The sequence below is a fragment of the Delphinapterus leucas genome, chromosome 19 (assembly GCF_059928025.1).
Source record: "Delphinapterus leucas isolate spDelLeu-1000000601 "Yukka" chromosome 19, BTC_Dleu_Yukka2, whole genome shotgun sequence".
Lineage (NCBI taxonomy): Eukaryota > Metazoa > Chordata > Mammalia > Artiodactyla > Monodontidae > Delphinapterus > Delphinapterus leucas.
Window position 1 is genome coordinate 9,127,158 of NC_143147.1, and position 15,506 is coordinate 9,142,663.

The window sequence follows — 15,506 nt, forward strand, 5'->3', positions numbered from 1 at the left end:
AGCCTTCCCCGACCACACTATCTGAAGGAGGCACCCTCATCCCCATCCAAGTTACTCTTTCGTATCCTCATGGCTAAGTTATTATGACCATTATTTAGCGTGCTTTTGTTTATTTACTTGTCGATTATCTATTTCTCAAAATTTAATCTTCATGAGAGAAGGGACCTGGTCCATCTTACTGCTGTAGACATAGTACTTAACTCAGTTCACAGTATACAGATAAGTATTAAATATTGATTGTTTAATATTAATAGATATTGGTTAAATAGATAAATACTATATTTTGATTCTCAACTGATTTACTGTTTGTATTCTCAATTAGTTAAGATTCTGGAGGACAGTAGGAGGGTTCCTCTGAAGTTTCAGCAGGCATGCAAGTGAAGAAAGTTAAATAATTAGTCAATGGGTTTAGCTTAAAAGAAATCAGTGGTGATCCTTAAGAAAGCACTTTCAAGAAAGTTAATGAAGGAAGGGATATCAAATAATGGTTAAACAAATGAGAAAAGTGTAAGGTTAAATGGAGAAGACAGACTGAAAGGGATATTTTATGCATGTTTGAAGGAAGGAACAATTATGAAAATCATGTTCCCAGGAAAGTAAAGTAGGATGTGATGGGAACTAGAAGTAGAGGGCAGAGATGGCAGGAGAGGGAAAAGGAGAGGGAAACAGAGGGAGAGAGGGAGGGAAGGCAGGAGGGAGGGAGGAAGGGAGGTGTAGGGAGAGAGGAAGAGAGGGGGAGAATCTTTTCCTTTGAGATAGCTTTGAGCAAAGATACCTCCCAAAATGTTTCAGATGTTCTGCTCCATCCATGACCTACTGACTTCAAAGAAATCCCATCCTCCTGGTTCTTATTAACTCACCTGAATAGGGGGTTTTTGAAGTTTCTCTCACTACCACCCATGGTCCTTTTCCATCCTCCAAATGAGATATCATGTCTGGTTTGGAAACTGCAAGCCCTGTTCAGAGAAAAATGAATAGGATTTGATTGTGCCTGTGAGCAAGAACTAGGGCCAAATTCAGTCTCAGCTCCTGATCTTCTGTGCAGAGTGGTTACTACAAGAAGTTTTAGGGGTGCACTGTCCAATGCCGCTGACAATAGCCACCTACGGATATTTAATTCTGAATTTAAGTTAGTTAAAATTGTATAAAATTTAAAATTCAGTTCTTCAGTTGCACTAGCCAGATTTCAAATTCTCAACAGCCACAGTGTAGAGCCTGCTACACTGGAAAGCACAAATACAAACCATTCCCATCACAGGAGAACACTACTGTACAGCAGTGTTGTAGAGAATTACAAAGGTACCTCAAAGAAGCTCAACATGATGATCCCAGGTTTGGGGATAACCTCAGTGTAGAAAGAAAATAGACATATTTGTTCCTTTCTTTCTAGAGGCACTGATAAGTCTTATGGAAGTGACTAGAAAAAACAGTCCTAAATAGGAGGGACTGTCAATAATCTCCAAGATTCCAATGAAATATGTATTTCTTACTCTACAATGGGCGAACCACTGAGTTAAGAGCAAGAGACAGCATAACTCCCAACAATATGCCCCTAAGATTATGAGATTTTAATGCTTAAATTCTAACCCAAAATTCAGTTAAGTACTTTAGAGGGTCTGTATCTTCAGTAAACCTGGTCCAGTGGGCAGATACATAAACCTGGAGGTTACCCTTACCCAAGGAGACAAGATTCCTATAATTCTCTAGCATCACATCCTTGTGCAGTTTCCTCTGTGTAGGGTCCATCAACCTCCACTCTTCCAACGTGAAGTCTATAGCCACATCTTTAAATGTCACTGATTCCTAAAATAAATACAGAGATCACTCCAGGACTGTACAGTTAGACCTATTAGGCAGATTAATACATACAAAACTGGGGAAGAAAACTAGAAAACTAGTAGTTTCCAGCCAAATCATCTTTTCTCCCTCAAAATCCTGCCTTATGTATAATATCAACTCCTTTTCAGTTCTATTCTATAAAATATGGCTTAATAAAAGACACAGTTTATCATTCAGATTGTAGATATAGAATATTATAAGCTATCTATCTGAGAAAGAAAAATAAGAAATTGTGGGACTTTGGGGAGATTCTCTGGTCAGGATATAAAATATATGTATAGGGCTTCCCTGGTGGCGCAGTGGTTGAGAGTCCGCCTGCCAATGCAGGGGACAGGGTTCGTGCCCCGGTCAGGGAAGATCCCACATGCCGCGGAGCGGCTGGGCCTGTGAGCCATGGCCGCTGAGCCTGCGCATCAGGAGCCTGCGCTCTGCAACGGGAGAGGCCACAACAGTGAGAGGCCTGCGTACCGCAAAAAAATTAAAAAAAAAAAATAAATAAATAAAATATATGTATATATGCTTGTAAAAAAAAAATCAAAGGATGAGCCATAAAATTGTTTTAATGGTTGGTTATCTATTGGAGGAAGGGGGAAACAGAGTGAAGAGGACTGGAATAGAAGCTAGATTCCCTTGAATATTTCTTGTTTTTTAGATTTGACTTTTGAACCATGTAAATATATTATTATAAAAGAAAAACTAAATAAAAAAGCAATTTCTAAATATTAAAAGTAAAATGAAACCAGCTGGTAGCATACACATTCATCAGAGAGGAAATATTTTGAGTATCTTTAAAACATAGTAATTTTTCTGTATATCTCTTGTGAGATATATCCTGAGGAGAAAAAGAACTGTAAAAAACTAAACAACACATTTTCAGTAACTAACCATTATTGTTGGTGGCAGTGATGGAAAAGTTATTTTGTAACTGTTGCATGTGTAGTGTTGGATAAAGCAAATCAGTATTGATATCATTGAGAACTAATAAATTTGACATGGGAGAAAGAAGATATAAATGTAATATCAATGAGATTATGTAAAATGAGATTATGTACAATCCAAAATTGCATGGGAAATATCGGTATAAACTCATGAAGTATTTTAAGGAAAACAGGCCACATACTTCCTATCTCCGTCCACTCAATAGGTCTAGAAACAATAACCAAAAAGGTACCATTATGCAGTCTAGACCGTGGCCCCAACAGATTACTTTCTGCTACAAGAAACCAGGGCTTGGAACTTTCTGTCAAAATAAAAAGCAAGGGGGCTTCCCTGGTGGCGCAGTGGTTGAGAGTCCACCTGCCGATGCAGGGGACACGGGTTTGTGCCCCGGTCCGGGAAGATCCCACATGCCGTGGAGCGGCTGGGCCAGTGAGCCATGGCCGCTGAGCGTGCGCATCCGGAGCCTGTGCTCTGCAACGGGAGAGGCCACAGCAGTGAGAGGCCCGCGTACCGCAAAAAATAAAAAAAATTTTTAAAAGCAAGAAAACTATCAAAGACTAGTACTAGGATCACGTCTGAGACTTGCGAGACAACTTCAAGAGGCTCTCACTGGCCAAAGATGGGACAATTTGAACATCCATAAGAACAATAACTGTAGTGGGCTTCAAAAATATCTAATACATTTAAAATTATGATTTCACTATAAAACTCTAAGGATACTCATTGATCATCTTTGGAGAATGCCTGGAAACTGGTAAATAAAGAGAAAGAATTAACCCTTTGCCCTTCTTTTCCTATGCAAAATACATATAGTTTGCACAGTAATAAAATGTAATCAGATGGTTTATGAGGGGAGGTTTCTCTTTATGGAAGTACTCCAGCTAATATGTGAACATGGAATGAAAAAATTAGAATATCACCATTTTGCTACCTCTAATGAATTAAAGGATTATCAGTGGCTGCTAACACACCAAAGAGGCTTCAACTAGGCATTATGTAGCTTCTGGTAGTAGATACCAGAAATATGAAATACCAATGCCAAAAAATTTTTAAAAAATCAAAATCTGAATCTGATCAAGCCTCTAGATTTAACTAACAATATAAAGGAAATACAGGAGACAGAAGTGCATGTTAAAAAAAATCCATGGGGATGCAATAAATAAAATCCATATTGTGACAAATTCTAAATCAATGCTGTCCAACAAATATAATGCAAGTCACAAATGGAATTTTAAATTTTCTAGTAGTCACATTAAAAATAAAAAGAAACAGGTGAAATTAGTTTTAATAATATATTTTAGTCTAATATGTACAAAATATAATTTCAACATGCAATCAATGCAAAAATTATTTATGAGATAATTTACATTATTTTTTGTATTAAGTCTTTGAAATATGATGTGTATTTTAAGTTAACAGTACATCTCAACTTGAACTAGTCACATTTCAGGTACTCAACAGCCACATGTGGCTAGTGGCTCCTGTATTGGACATCACAGCTCTAAAATACAAATGACTTGGTTTCTTCAGTAAATGATTACAAAGGGAAAAAAAGAGGGAGGGGGAAACCTCTAGATTAAAAGTGACCTAAGAGACAATATCAGCTAATATGACTCAACTGGGGAAACAAATACCAAATTAATATGTGATAATATTAAGGCTTACTGTTCATTTTTTAGCTGTAATTATGGTATTATACTTAAAACTAAAAAAATCTGTTATAGATACATAATGAAATATTTATAGATGAGATTATATAATGTCTTGGATTTGCTTCAATATAACCAGTGAGGGAGGGTAGTATTACAGATGAAATATGATTGCCATGGGTGTTAAGTGTTGAAGGTTCAATGGGATTCATCAAACTACTCTCTCTACTTTTGTGTAAGTATGGTTCATATTATTTGTCAGGTACTGATATGAAGGCTTTTAATGTAATGATTGAATCCTCACAATAAGGAAGCTGCTATTTACAGATAAGGAAAGTGAGGCATCGAGAGGTTAGGTGCCTTGCCTAAGTTCACAGAAGACACAAAGTCTCGATTCAAATCCAGGCAGTTTGGTTCCAAAATTCAAACTCATAAGCACTATACTCTATGATCTGGTAAATTAAGAACCCTACTTAGCTGACTAATCAGGCAAAGGTCTCAAGTTAGACTGTATTTGGCTAAGGTATGCTCTGTATTGGAAGAAACAGATTTCCTCTGGAGTGTTTTTCTGCCATACAGATATGTATGCTCATCAAATTGTTTAAATCTTTTTATTTATTAGGACCTCAAAGTTTGTGAAGCATGTTTTATATAATTCTACTAATAATAAAACATGGCTAATGTGAGAGATAATGACAGTTCATAAACTGTTAATATTGTTAATCACTTCACACATAACTCAAATTATAATGAACTTACTGCGTTTGTTTTCTTTTCCCATCTGGAGCTAAGCCCCAGGAAAAATCTAAGAAGGCCCTCAGCTCTCACCTCTGGCTACCTTGAGGCTCTGCAAGCAAGAAGTGAAGTATGTGATACAGGATACTTTATCATTAGGAATTATAATGTGACCATCTGTCAAATTAGGGCTGCTACCACTGAGAGAAATAAAATCTGTCAAAATGACGCTACCAGCCCTGGTGTTACCACACCTAACGAGCCAGATGGTTCTTATGGTGAACTTGCAATGTGCTGGAACATTAAGAATTACTGCAGTAAAAGAGGTGCCGTCTCTTCATTCCCCTTAGATACAATGCCAAGTATTACCTTTACCAATTCTTGTTCTTCTGCCTGAAGGTGAAGATCTTCATTTGGCTGGGGAATTTCAGGACTCTAAGGGGATACAGGATAAAATCACTCAGTGACAGGCTGCCTATTACCTACAACAGAGTCTCAGCAAGCACCACCAGTCCACTGTGGATGCGGTATATATGAGATCACCTCTTTTACTGTATTATTCAGGGATGAAATTAAGGTCCCATAGCAACATCCAAACATAATCTTCTTTCACCTCATTTGAGACAATGACACACACAAGACTGAGAAAGATACAACTGCATAATTTTTAAAGGAGACTTTTAACAAATAACCTATCAAAACAAAAATAAACTTATAATAAGGGGTCTTAGATGCTACATAATCCTTTTTCCTATGAGGATGAAATCTGTTTCTCAGAAATAATCTATCTTGCTCAAGAATAACATTCAAAACCTACTAACACCATCTGTTTTCTACAACTGAAAGATCATGTCTGGGGGTTGGGGGGGCCTGTCTCAGTACTCTTTCAGAGAATATTTCAGGGACCTCTCACAACATTGCTTTCTTCCAAATCTTAGACACTATATGCCTATAAAGACCTGATTTCATAAATGAAATGAAATTTTACTCTACCTTCTAGTAGTACTTACTGATTTTAGATTTTTAAAAGTTATGGGTAATAGAACTATTAAATTTCATTGAGAAAAATGTTATCTTAGTTCTTCCCTTTCAAGTTCTTACCTTAGAAAGTACAAATATTCAGGGGACTTCCCTGGTGGTGCAGTGGTTGAGAGTCCGCCTGCTGATGCAGGGGACACGGGTTTGTGCCCCGGTCCGGGAAGATCCCACATGCCGCGGAGAGGCTGGGCCCGTGAGCCATGGCCGCTGAGCCTGCGCGTCCGGAGCCTGTGCTCCACAACGGGAGAGGCCACAACAGTGAGAGGCCCGCATACCGCAAAAAAAAAAAGAATCCACCTGCCAATGCAGGGAACATAGGTTCGAGCCCTGGTCCGGGAAGATCCCACATGCCGCGGAGGAACTAAGCTGGTGCGCCACAACTACTGAGCCTTCGCTCTAGAGCCTGCAAGCCACAACTACTGAAGCCAGCGGGCTTAGAGCCGGTGCTCCGCAACAAGAGAAGCCACTGCAATGAGAAGCCCGCGCACCACAACGAAGAGTAGCCCCCAATCGCTGCAACTACAGAAAGCTCGTGCACAGCAACGAAGACCCGACGCAGCCAAAAATAAATATGTTAATTTTTTTTAAAAGTACAAATACTCAGCTTCGAAAAAATTAAGGATGATGTGAACCTCAACCTCTGATAATTAGAGATGTGTTTGATCTGGCCTATACTAGGCAAATACTTTAGATCTACTGATAAAGTGAAACATTTTGGCTTTCATTTATCTTTTCAAGGGTATGTCTTAAGAACTATTTACATGTTTTATATTCTTGCTACAAAAAATAAAAGATCACTACTACAAGTTATTATGGATAATTTCTGTAACAAATTATATTTGTTGGTACTACCTTTCTTCTGAATCTCCTATTTCAAAAAGTCACTTCTAAAACACAGCTTTAACCACATTAATGCCCACCTCAAACACATCCAAACACACACACATACATATATACACTTAAATGTCTTCAGGGAAACATGAAAAGATTCAACTTAATTATCTAAATTCCAGCCCTACCTTTCACAAGTTTCCATCTTGAATCACTGGCTCACTCACTGTGCTCTGCCTCAGAGCCTTGCCTTCTCACCTGAAGTACCCTCACAAATAATTTACAACAATTTAAATCCCACTTGTAATTGGGCACCAGCTTAAATCTAACCATCCTCATGAGCTTTCCATAACCGATTCATCCCATACTAATATCCCATTTCTTTCCTCACAAAAGCACTCATCAGCTTTACCATACTGCTCGGTAACTATCATTCACCTAAATAAATTATGTAACTATTTCTTTTGTATGCCTTACCTCAGTGAGACTGTAAGCACCCTACAGCCAAGCACTGTGTCTTAAACATCTTCTTTCTCTCCATGTCATCTATTAAGCTTGATCACTTCTTAATGGGTAGAAAAGAGGAGAACACTAAGAGTGGGCACAAGGGGAATGGTCCCTATGAATTAAGGGTGTGTGTATGTATGCACATGTATTGTTTTGTTCAAAATTTCCTAAACAAAATTTTCCAATTGGAAAATATTCCATTCTACTACCCCATAAATAACTGAAATTTCCTGGGAACAATACAAAGTTAACATCGTAAGTAAATTTTCCAGACTGCCTATCATATCTAAAGATAGCACAGATTTTTTTCTGCAAGATTACGTGTCTTGATACTTGTTTCAATATGCATACTGAATCTTCCTATATAGATTACAAGCTTTACTATGATGAACCAAATTTTCATGGATCAAACAACTTGATTCAGTTACCAAAGGGAGTGTGGGTGAGGTCAAGTCACACGACTTCAGGAAAAGTAGTCGTGCTCTCAAAGCAGGACAACAGGTCAGAAGCAGAGGAAACCCCAACTTACCAGAGGTCCAACTGAAAAAACCACAGCAGCCATAATCTCTTCCTCTGGGCTCCCCTCTCTGGAAAGAGTGGAGTCCTGCAAAGACATATCTAAGAAAGAGAAATAAGCCATGAAAACCAATCCTGCCTTGGAAATCTCAGACTTACCAAGTTGAAACGTTGACATTACAAATAAGTATGACCTTGCTAAAGAACACAAGATTAACCTGCGCGATCGGCGAGGAAATATGATTCTTACCAGTGTAGAGCTCGAGATTTTAATACCACGAAATGTAGTTACAGTTGGCAGATCAGACATTGTACAAGGAACTTTGAAACTACTTTCTCACTTGACCGTCACGTCACCCAATAGAAACTAATTCCCGTTCCACCGGGGAGGAAACTGAGGCTTAGGAAAACTAGAATACTGATATTTTACCCAAGCTGTGTAGGGTCCCAGATCAGTCTAGTTCCAGGCCACACCTGCCCCACTACCTCAACTTGCTGGGAAAGAAAACAATTCCATCTTCCCTTGCCACAACCACCGCCTCCTCTAACAGTGGAATAATCCAGTAATCTCTTTCTTCCCGTCCTTTCTCGGAAGAGTGAACTCACTAAAACTTCCACAGGTCTCTGCTCCATGTAAAGAGAACACCACAACTCCAAACTTAAAAGATAATAGAAGTCTTGTACATGCCTCTCTCAATCTCATATTCAAATAGCTCTTTATCTATCTTTTCTATATCAGGCAAACCCAAATAGAAAGGAAGTAGGGATAACAATAATGATATAAGAGAAAGTGGAATCCAATGCACAAAGCACTGAGCAGTAGTTCTTTTATACTGAAAATAGTTATATGCCTAATAAAGGCTTTACACTGTGGAGAAACAGGGTGGCAGAGATCTTGTTCAGATACCCCAGGCATTGATTCTGCCTTCTGTCTTTGGTTAAAGATATGGCCTTGCTGATGCTGAGTTTGGTTTGAAAACAAGAGCCTGAGGTTAGTAAACATTCTCTTAACAAGTGCATGGTTGCAGAATGATGCTGCAAGGCATATAAAAGGGCAGTGGCACAGTGAGAAATGAGCTTTCCAAATCTTGTGAAATTCTACTCTTTAATAAGAGTTTCTTAGACAGTTTGACATTCTCACTACCCAGTAGAGCTTTTGGGACCCAAAGGAATCTAGGCCGAATTATGCTGAATCTGTCCCTGCCTTATATGTACAATTTGCCTCCATTAAGAATCCACATCCGGCCCAGTGGGGAAAAAAAGAAAAAAAGAATCCACATCCAAGAGCTTTGTGCTCAGAAGTATAAAGACCAGTGGCATCAACACCACCAGAGAGCTTGTGACACATGCAAGACCTCAGGCCCAACTCCAGAAACTACCGAATCAGAATCAGCCTTTTGTTATGATCTCTAGGTGATTCATATGCACACATTGAAGTTTAAGACACACTGATCTAAAATAGATCATTCCAATAAACTGGACAACCTAGAAGAAATGGATAAATTCCTAGAAACAGACAACCTACCAAGCCTGAATCATGAAGAAATAGAAAACCTAACAGACTGATCACTAGTAAGGAGGCTGAATCAGTAATCAAAACTCTCCCAATGAACAAAAGTCCAGGACCATATGGCTTCACTGGTGAATTCTACCAAATGTTTAAAAAATACCAATCCTGCTCAAACTCTTCCAAAAAATAGAAGAGAACACTTCCAAACTCATTTTATGAAGCCAGCATTACCCTGATACCAAAACCAAGCAAGGGTACTACAAGAAAAGAAAATTATAGGCCAATATCCTTGATGAACACTGACACAAAAATCCTCAAAAAATATTAGCAAACTGAATTCAACAATGCATTAAAAGGATCATGTACCATGATCAAGCGGGATCTATTTCAGGGATGCAAGGATGGTTCAACATCTGCAAATCAACAAACGTGACACACCACATTAACACCATGCAGGATAAGAATAATATGATCCTCTCAACAGGGGTAGCAAAAGCATTTGACAAATTTCAACATCATTTATGATAAAAACTCTCAACAAAGTGGGTACAGAGGATATGTACCTCAACATAATATATGTTATGGGAAGCCCACATATTATTGGAAGTTCTAGACAGAGCAATTAGGCAAGAAAAAGAAATAAAATGCAACCAAATCAGAAAGGAAGAATTAAAATTGTCACTACTTGCAGATGACATGATTTTATATATAGGACCCCCTAACAGATCCTGCCAAAAACTGTAGGAATTAGTGAACAAACGCAGTAAAGTTGGAGGATATAAAATCAATATACAAAATCTGCTGTGCTTCTATACACTAATAATGAACTATCACAGAGAGAAATTAAGAAATCAATCTCATTTACAATTGCTTAAAAAAAGAATAAAATACCTAGGAATAAATTTAACCACAGAAGTGATTAGCTGGTATACATTGAAAACTTAAAGACATTAAGTGGAAAGATATTCCATGCTCATAGATTCGAAGAACTAATGTTGTTAAAATGTCCATACTACTCAAAGCAATCTACAAATTTGATCCAGTATGATTAAAATTTGCAAGGCATTTTTCACAGAAGTAGAACAAGTAATTCTAAAATTTGTATAGAACCACAAAAGACCCCAAATTGTCAAGGTAATTCTGAGAAATAAGAACAAGGCTGGAGGCATCATGCTTCCTGATTTCAAACTATATTACAAAGCTAGAGTAATCAAAACAGTATGGTATTGGAAAAAGAAGGCACAGATCAATAGAACAGAATAGAGTACAGAAATAAACCCACACATAAATTTACAGCAAAGGAGCCAGGAATATACAATGGGGAAAGAACTGTCTCTTCAATAAATGGTGTTGGGGAAACTGGACAGCGATCTGCAAAAGAATGAAACTGGACCCCTAACTTACACCATACACGAAGATTAACTCCAAATGGATTAAGTAATTGAATATAAGGTCTGAAACCATAAAACTCCTAGAAGAAAACATAGGCAGTAAACTCCCTGACATCGATCTTGGAGATGACTTCTCAGGCACCAGAAGCAAAAATAAACAAGTGGGACATCAAACTAAAGCTTCTGCACAGCAAAGGGAAGTCCAGAAAATGAAAAGGCAACCTATAGAACAAGAGAAAATATTTGCAACTCATATATCTGATAAGGCGTTAATACCCAAAACATAAAAAGAACTCATACAACTCAACAGCAAAAAAGCAAACAATCTGATGTAAAAAATGGGCAGGGATGAATAGATATTTTTCCAAAGAGGACATACAGATGGCTAACAGGTACATGAACAGGTGCTCAACATCACTAATCATCAGGGAAATGAAAATCAAAACCACAATATCACCTCACACCTGTCAGTATGGCTATTATCAAAAAGACAATACATAACAAGTGTTGGCAAAAACATGGAGCAAAGAGGACACTTTGCACCACTGGTGGGAATGTAAACCGGTGCAGTCATTATGGAAAACAGTATGGAGATTACTCCAAAAATTAAAAATATAACCACCATATTTTCCAGCAATTCCACTTCTGGGCATTTATCAGAAGGAATAGAAAACACTAACTCCCAAAGGTATCTGCACCCCGTTACTGCAGCATCATTTACAACAGCCAAGACGTGGAAGCCACCTAAGTGTCCACTGATGCACGAATGCATAAACAAAAAGCGGCACGTGCCCACAGTGGAATATTAGCCACAAAAAAGGAGGAAATCCTGCCGTTGTGACAACATGAGTGGACCTTGAGGGCATTATGCTAGGTGAAGCAAGTCACAGAAATAACGCGCAATCTCACTTATATGTGGAGCCTAAAAACAAAACACCCGAGACTCATAGAGACAGACTGGTGGTTGGGAGGAGGTGGAAAAATGGGTGAAGGTGGTCAAAAGGTACAAACTTCCAGGTATAAAATAAGCCAGTCCTGGGACTATAATGCACAGCACGGTGACTAGAGTTAACAATACTGTGTTGCGGGAATTCCCTGGCGGTCCAGTGGTTCGGACTGGGAGCTTTCACTGCCCTGGCCGGGGTTGGATTCCCTGGTCGGGGAGCTGAGGTCCTGCAAGCCGCGCGGTTCAGCCCAAAAAACTAAAAAAAAAACCCAAACTCCCCAAACTGTGTTGCATATTTGGAAGCTGAGCCGGCAGGAAAGGCTGCCTCCATTTCCCAAAGGCAGGAGAGGGGGGCACCAGTCAGAGCGCCGCTATCGAACCCCAGTCCCTCCGCTCGGGTGCAGAGCCCAGGATGGAAGTTCTCCCTCCTCCAGCCCGCCTGCTTCCCGCACCGCCCTTCTCGGCCCATTGGGGCCCTCTCCTCCCTCAGTGCAGGCGCGGCCCCGGGAAGAGGGGAAGGTCCAGTGGCGCGCCCACCCTGCCCGGCCCTCCGACGCAGCGCTGCCAGGCCGCAGCCTTCTGAGGGAGGTCGGCCCCAGGGGCCTCTGCGGTGGGCGGGTCAGCTGGGGGGCTGGGGCTCCGCCGGGAGCGGCCCCGCCCCGGACGCCGCCGGGAGGCGAGCGCCGAGCGCCGAGCGCCGAGGGAGGGGCGGCGGGGCCCCGGCCGGTCGCCCGGGTCGACGAGTACCTGGCGGCCGCCTGAGGACAGGGCGCTCGCAGAGCAGTGCGGGAACTCTTCCAGCGATGGCGTCGGCGGCCGGGCGGCCGCGGACGGCAGTGCGCCTGCGCAGCCGGCGGGGACCACGGCGCCCAGAATCCTCCGCGCCGCCACTCTGCTCTTTCGTCGCCTCTGTGCCTGGGTCTTTGAATTGGCATCGTTGACAGTTCGTGGACCTAAAAAGTTCTTTCAGGTTGAGAGGCCACGACTCTGTGTCAAGCACTAGCACTAGCGACACAGAAGAATGACACAGCCCTTGCCTCGCAACACTTCCGTGTGACTAAAGAAAGAAAGCCATTGAGAGAACAGAGAATCTCCTGCAACTAATTAAAGCCCCAGACGCTGGGGTCCGGGGGAGTTGCGTGTCCAGGCTTCTGCCTCTCATTCATCTTGACAGAAAGATCGTAATGCCTTCATTGTAATTTCTGGGTCTTTGAGCTTCTTTCCTTGGCTCATACTAATAAAAAATAATAATAAATTAAATGTTAGCATTATTATTATTTTTAATGCACGTTTTCCTTTGCCTCAATTCCATGGTTTTAATGACTAAAGGCCATCTTCTCCACATTGGGTCACACAGAATCCTCAAGGCTTCTAGAGCAGCTTCCCTTAATGGTGAGACAATTTCCCCTCTAATCCTTCCTTCCTTCCCTCCCTCCCTCCCTCCTTCCTTCCTTCCTTCCTTCCTTCCTTCCTTCCTTCCTTCCTTCCTTCCTCCGTTACCTTCCTTCCTCTTGCCGCACCGCTTGCGGGATCTTAGTTCCCCGACCAGGGATCGAAACCCAGGCCCACGGCAGTAAAAGCACCGAGTCCTAACTGGACAGCCAGGGAATTTCCTCTAATCCTTTCTTATTCTGTGTGCCTTGGATTCTCTGCTGCTTTGATTGTGTGTGAGCCCCTCCAGATGGAGATCTGCAGCGAGAAGCTCAGTGAAACTGAACACAGTGCAACACTGGGCTCTTGAGATTTCAGAGCCAATGGGTACCTTTGGAGAAAGTATGACCTAATCCTGTGACCCTTGAACTATCACAGGAGATATGCAAGCTGGAAATCTAACTCCTGGAGGTAACAAATACGGTATATGAAATGAAAAATATACGGGATAGGACTAAGAGCAGATTAGACACTGCAAGGGAAAAGATTAGTGAATGCAAAGACAGAGAAATAGAAACTGCCGAAAATGAAACACAGGGAGAAAAAAGATGGAGAATGAACCAAGCAGCAGTGAGCTATGGAACAAGACGATGTAGTCTAGTAGTCTAAGTGTAATTAGAATCCCAGAAGGAGAAGAGAGGGTGAGGGAGTAGAAAAATATTTGAAGAAATAATGGCTAAATATTTTCAAAATTTGATGAAAATTACAAACCCATAGATCCAAGAAGTTCAGTGAAATTCAAAGAAAAGTCATGAAGAAAACCACACAAAGGCACATCATATTCAAATTGCTACATACCAGTAACAAAGGAAAACCTTAAAAAACAGCTGGAGGATATATCACTTATTTGGGGAATCTAAACTATGACATAAATGAACATATTTATGAAACAGAAACAGACTCACAGACATAGAAAACAAACTTCTGGTTACCAAAGAGGAAAGGGGGTTGGGGACAGATAAATTAGGAGTTTGGGATTAGCAGATACAAACTACTGTATATAAAATAAATAAACAACAAGGACCTACCATATAGAACAGGGAACTATATTCAGTGTCCTGTAATAAACCGTAGTAGAAAAGAATATGAAAAAGACTGTGTATATATATGTATAACTGAATCACTTGGCTGTACACCAGAAACTACAACAACATTGTAAATCAACTATACTTCAAAAAAAAAAAGATTTAAAAAACAGCTGGAGAAACAAAGATCTGTACGTACTAGAGAACAAAGATAAGTACTTCTCATCAGGAAACAAAAGCAAAAACACACAAAAAAAGCAAGCCAGAAGCCAGTGAAACAACACCTTTAAAGTACTGGGGAAAAAAACTGTCAGCCTAGAAATTTATACCCATCAAAATATTTTTCATAAACGAAGGTGAACCACTGAACCAGTAGTGGGATGAGGTGGGGTAGACACACTTCTCCCTATACTTCCCACTAAGTATAGCTAAAAACCCTCAATATTGTCTATAAGACAAATATAAGACTCAAAGTTGGACAGAAGACAGTCCCACTAAGGACGTTGCCACCTGAGGAAAGACACAGTGGTGATTTTCCTAGGTTTTCTTTTTGTCTCCTATATGCCGGCCTGGGTAAGTTGACAACCTAAAATGCCAATGGGTGCAGATTTTTTTAAAGCCCCCAATAAAGCCTGCTCTTTCCAGCCAGAGACCAAGAAGGGGAAACCTAACATAACAGAAAACTTTTGAGAAAAAAATCCCACCCCACTCCAGTCAAATACTATTGAAAAAAAACTGTGGTCCCACCTCAAGTCCATCAGCAAAGGCTGAGTGGGGAGCCTAGGCTTCCATCCTACCCTGACTGTAATGAGGTGCCCCTCTGTCCCTACAGGGATGGTGTCAGAGAGGGGATGGGAAGCTGAGACTTTCATTCACGCTTGGTCGTACTGAACCTCCCCACACACAATGTCAGTGGCACCATTTGGAAGCAGTAATAGCATGGCTCTCCCCTCAAGACAAGTGTTGTCGGGGGTGATGGCCCAGTGGGGGTGGCCTAGCAAGAAATTCCTCTCCCCAGGGCTGTTAATAGAGACTGAGTCCCTTAGACTTCCATCCCCACCAAACAATAACCAGGTGGTGGTGACCTTCCTTAGCCCACCAGAGTGGTGTCAGAGGAGGCCTACTGAAACACAACACTTAAATAAAAAT

At 40.7% G+C, this 15,506-nt stretch overlaps 1 protein-coding gene across 7 annotated transcripts in view; it reads right to left on the minus strand.

The window, feature by feature from the left end:
* Nucleotides 1-12,877, minus strand: part of ZNF624 (zinc finger protein 624) — a 29,472-nt gene extending 16,595 nt beyond the window's left edge. Inside the window, exons 1-6 of one of the 7 annotated variants that reach the window (XM_030763353.2) lie at nt 8,068-12,597; nt 7,509-7,596; nt 5,532-5,597; nt 5,187-5,274; nt 1,677-1,803; nt 861-956 (exon numbers count right to left, since the gene is read on the minus strand). In XM_030763353.2, the coding sequence (XP_030619213.1) occupies nt 861-956; nt 1,677-1,746 (166 nt within the window). In that variant the 5' untranslated portion in view covers nt 1,747-1,803; nt 5,187-5,274; nt 5,532-5,597; nt 7,509-7,596; nt 8,068-12,597. Of the gene's footprint in view, nt 1-860; nt 957-1,676; nt 1,804-5,186; nt 5,275-5,531; nt 12,598-12,648 lie in introns of those variants that run through there. The other 6 variants (XM_022560732.3, XM_089900301.1, XM_030763354.2 and 3 more) reach the window with 6 other exon arrangements.
* Nucleotides 12,878-15,506: the final 2,629 nt, after the last annotated feature.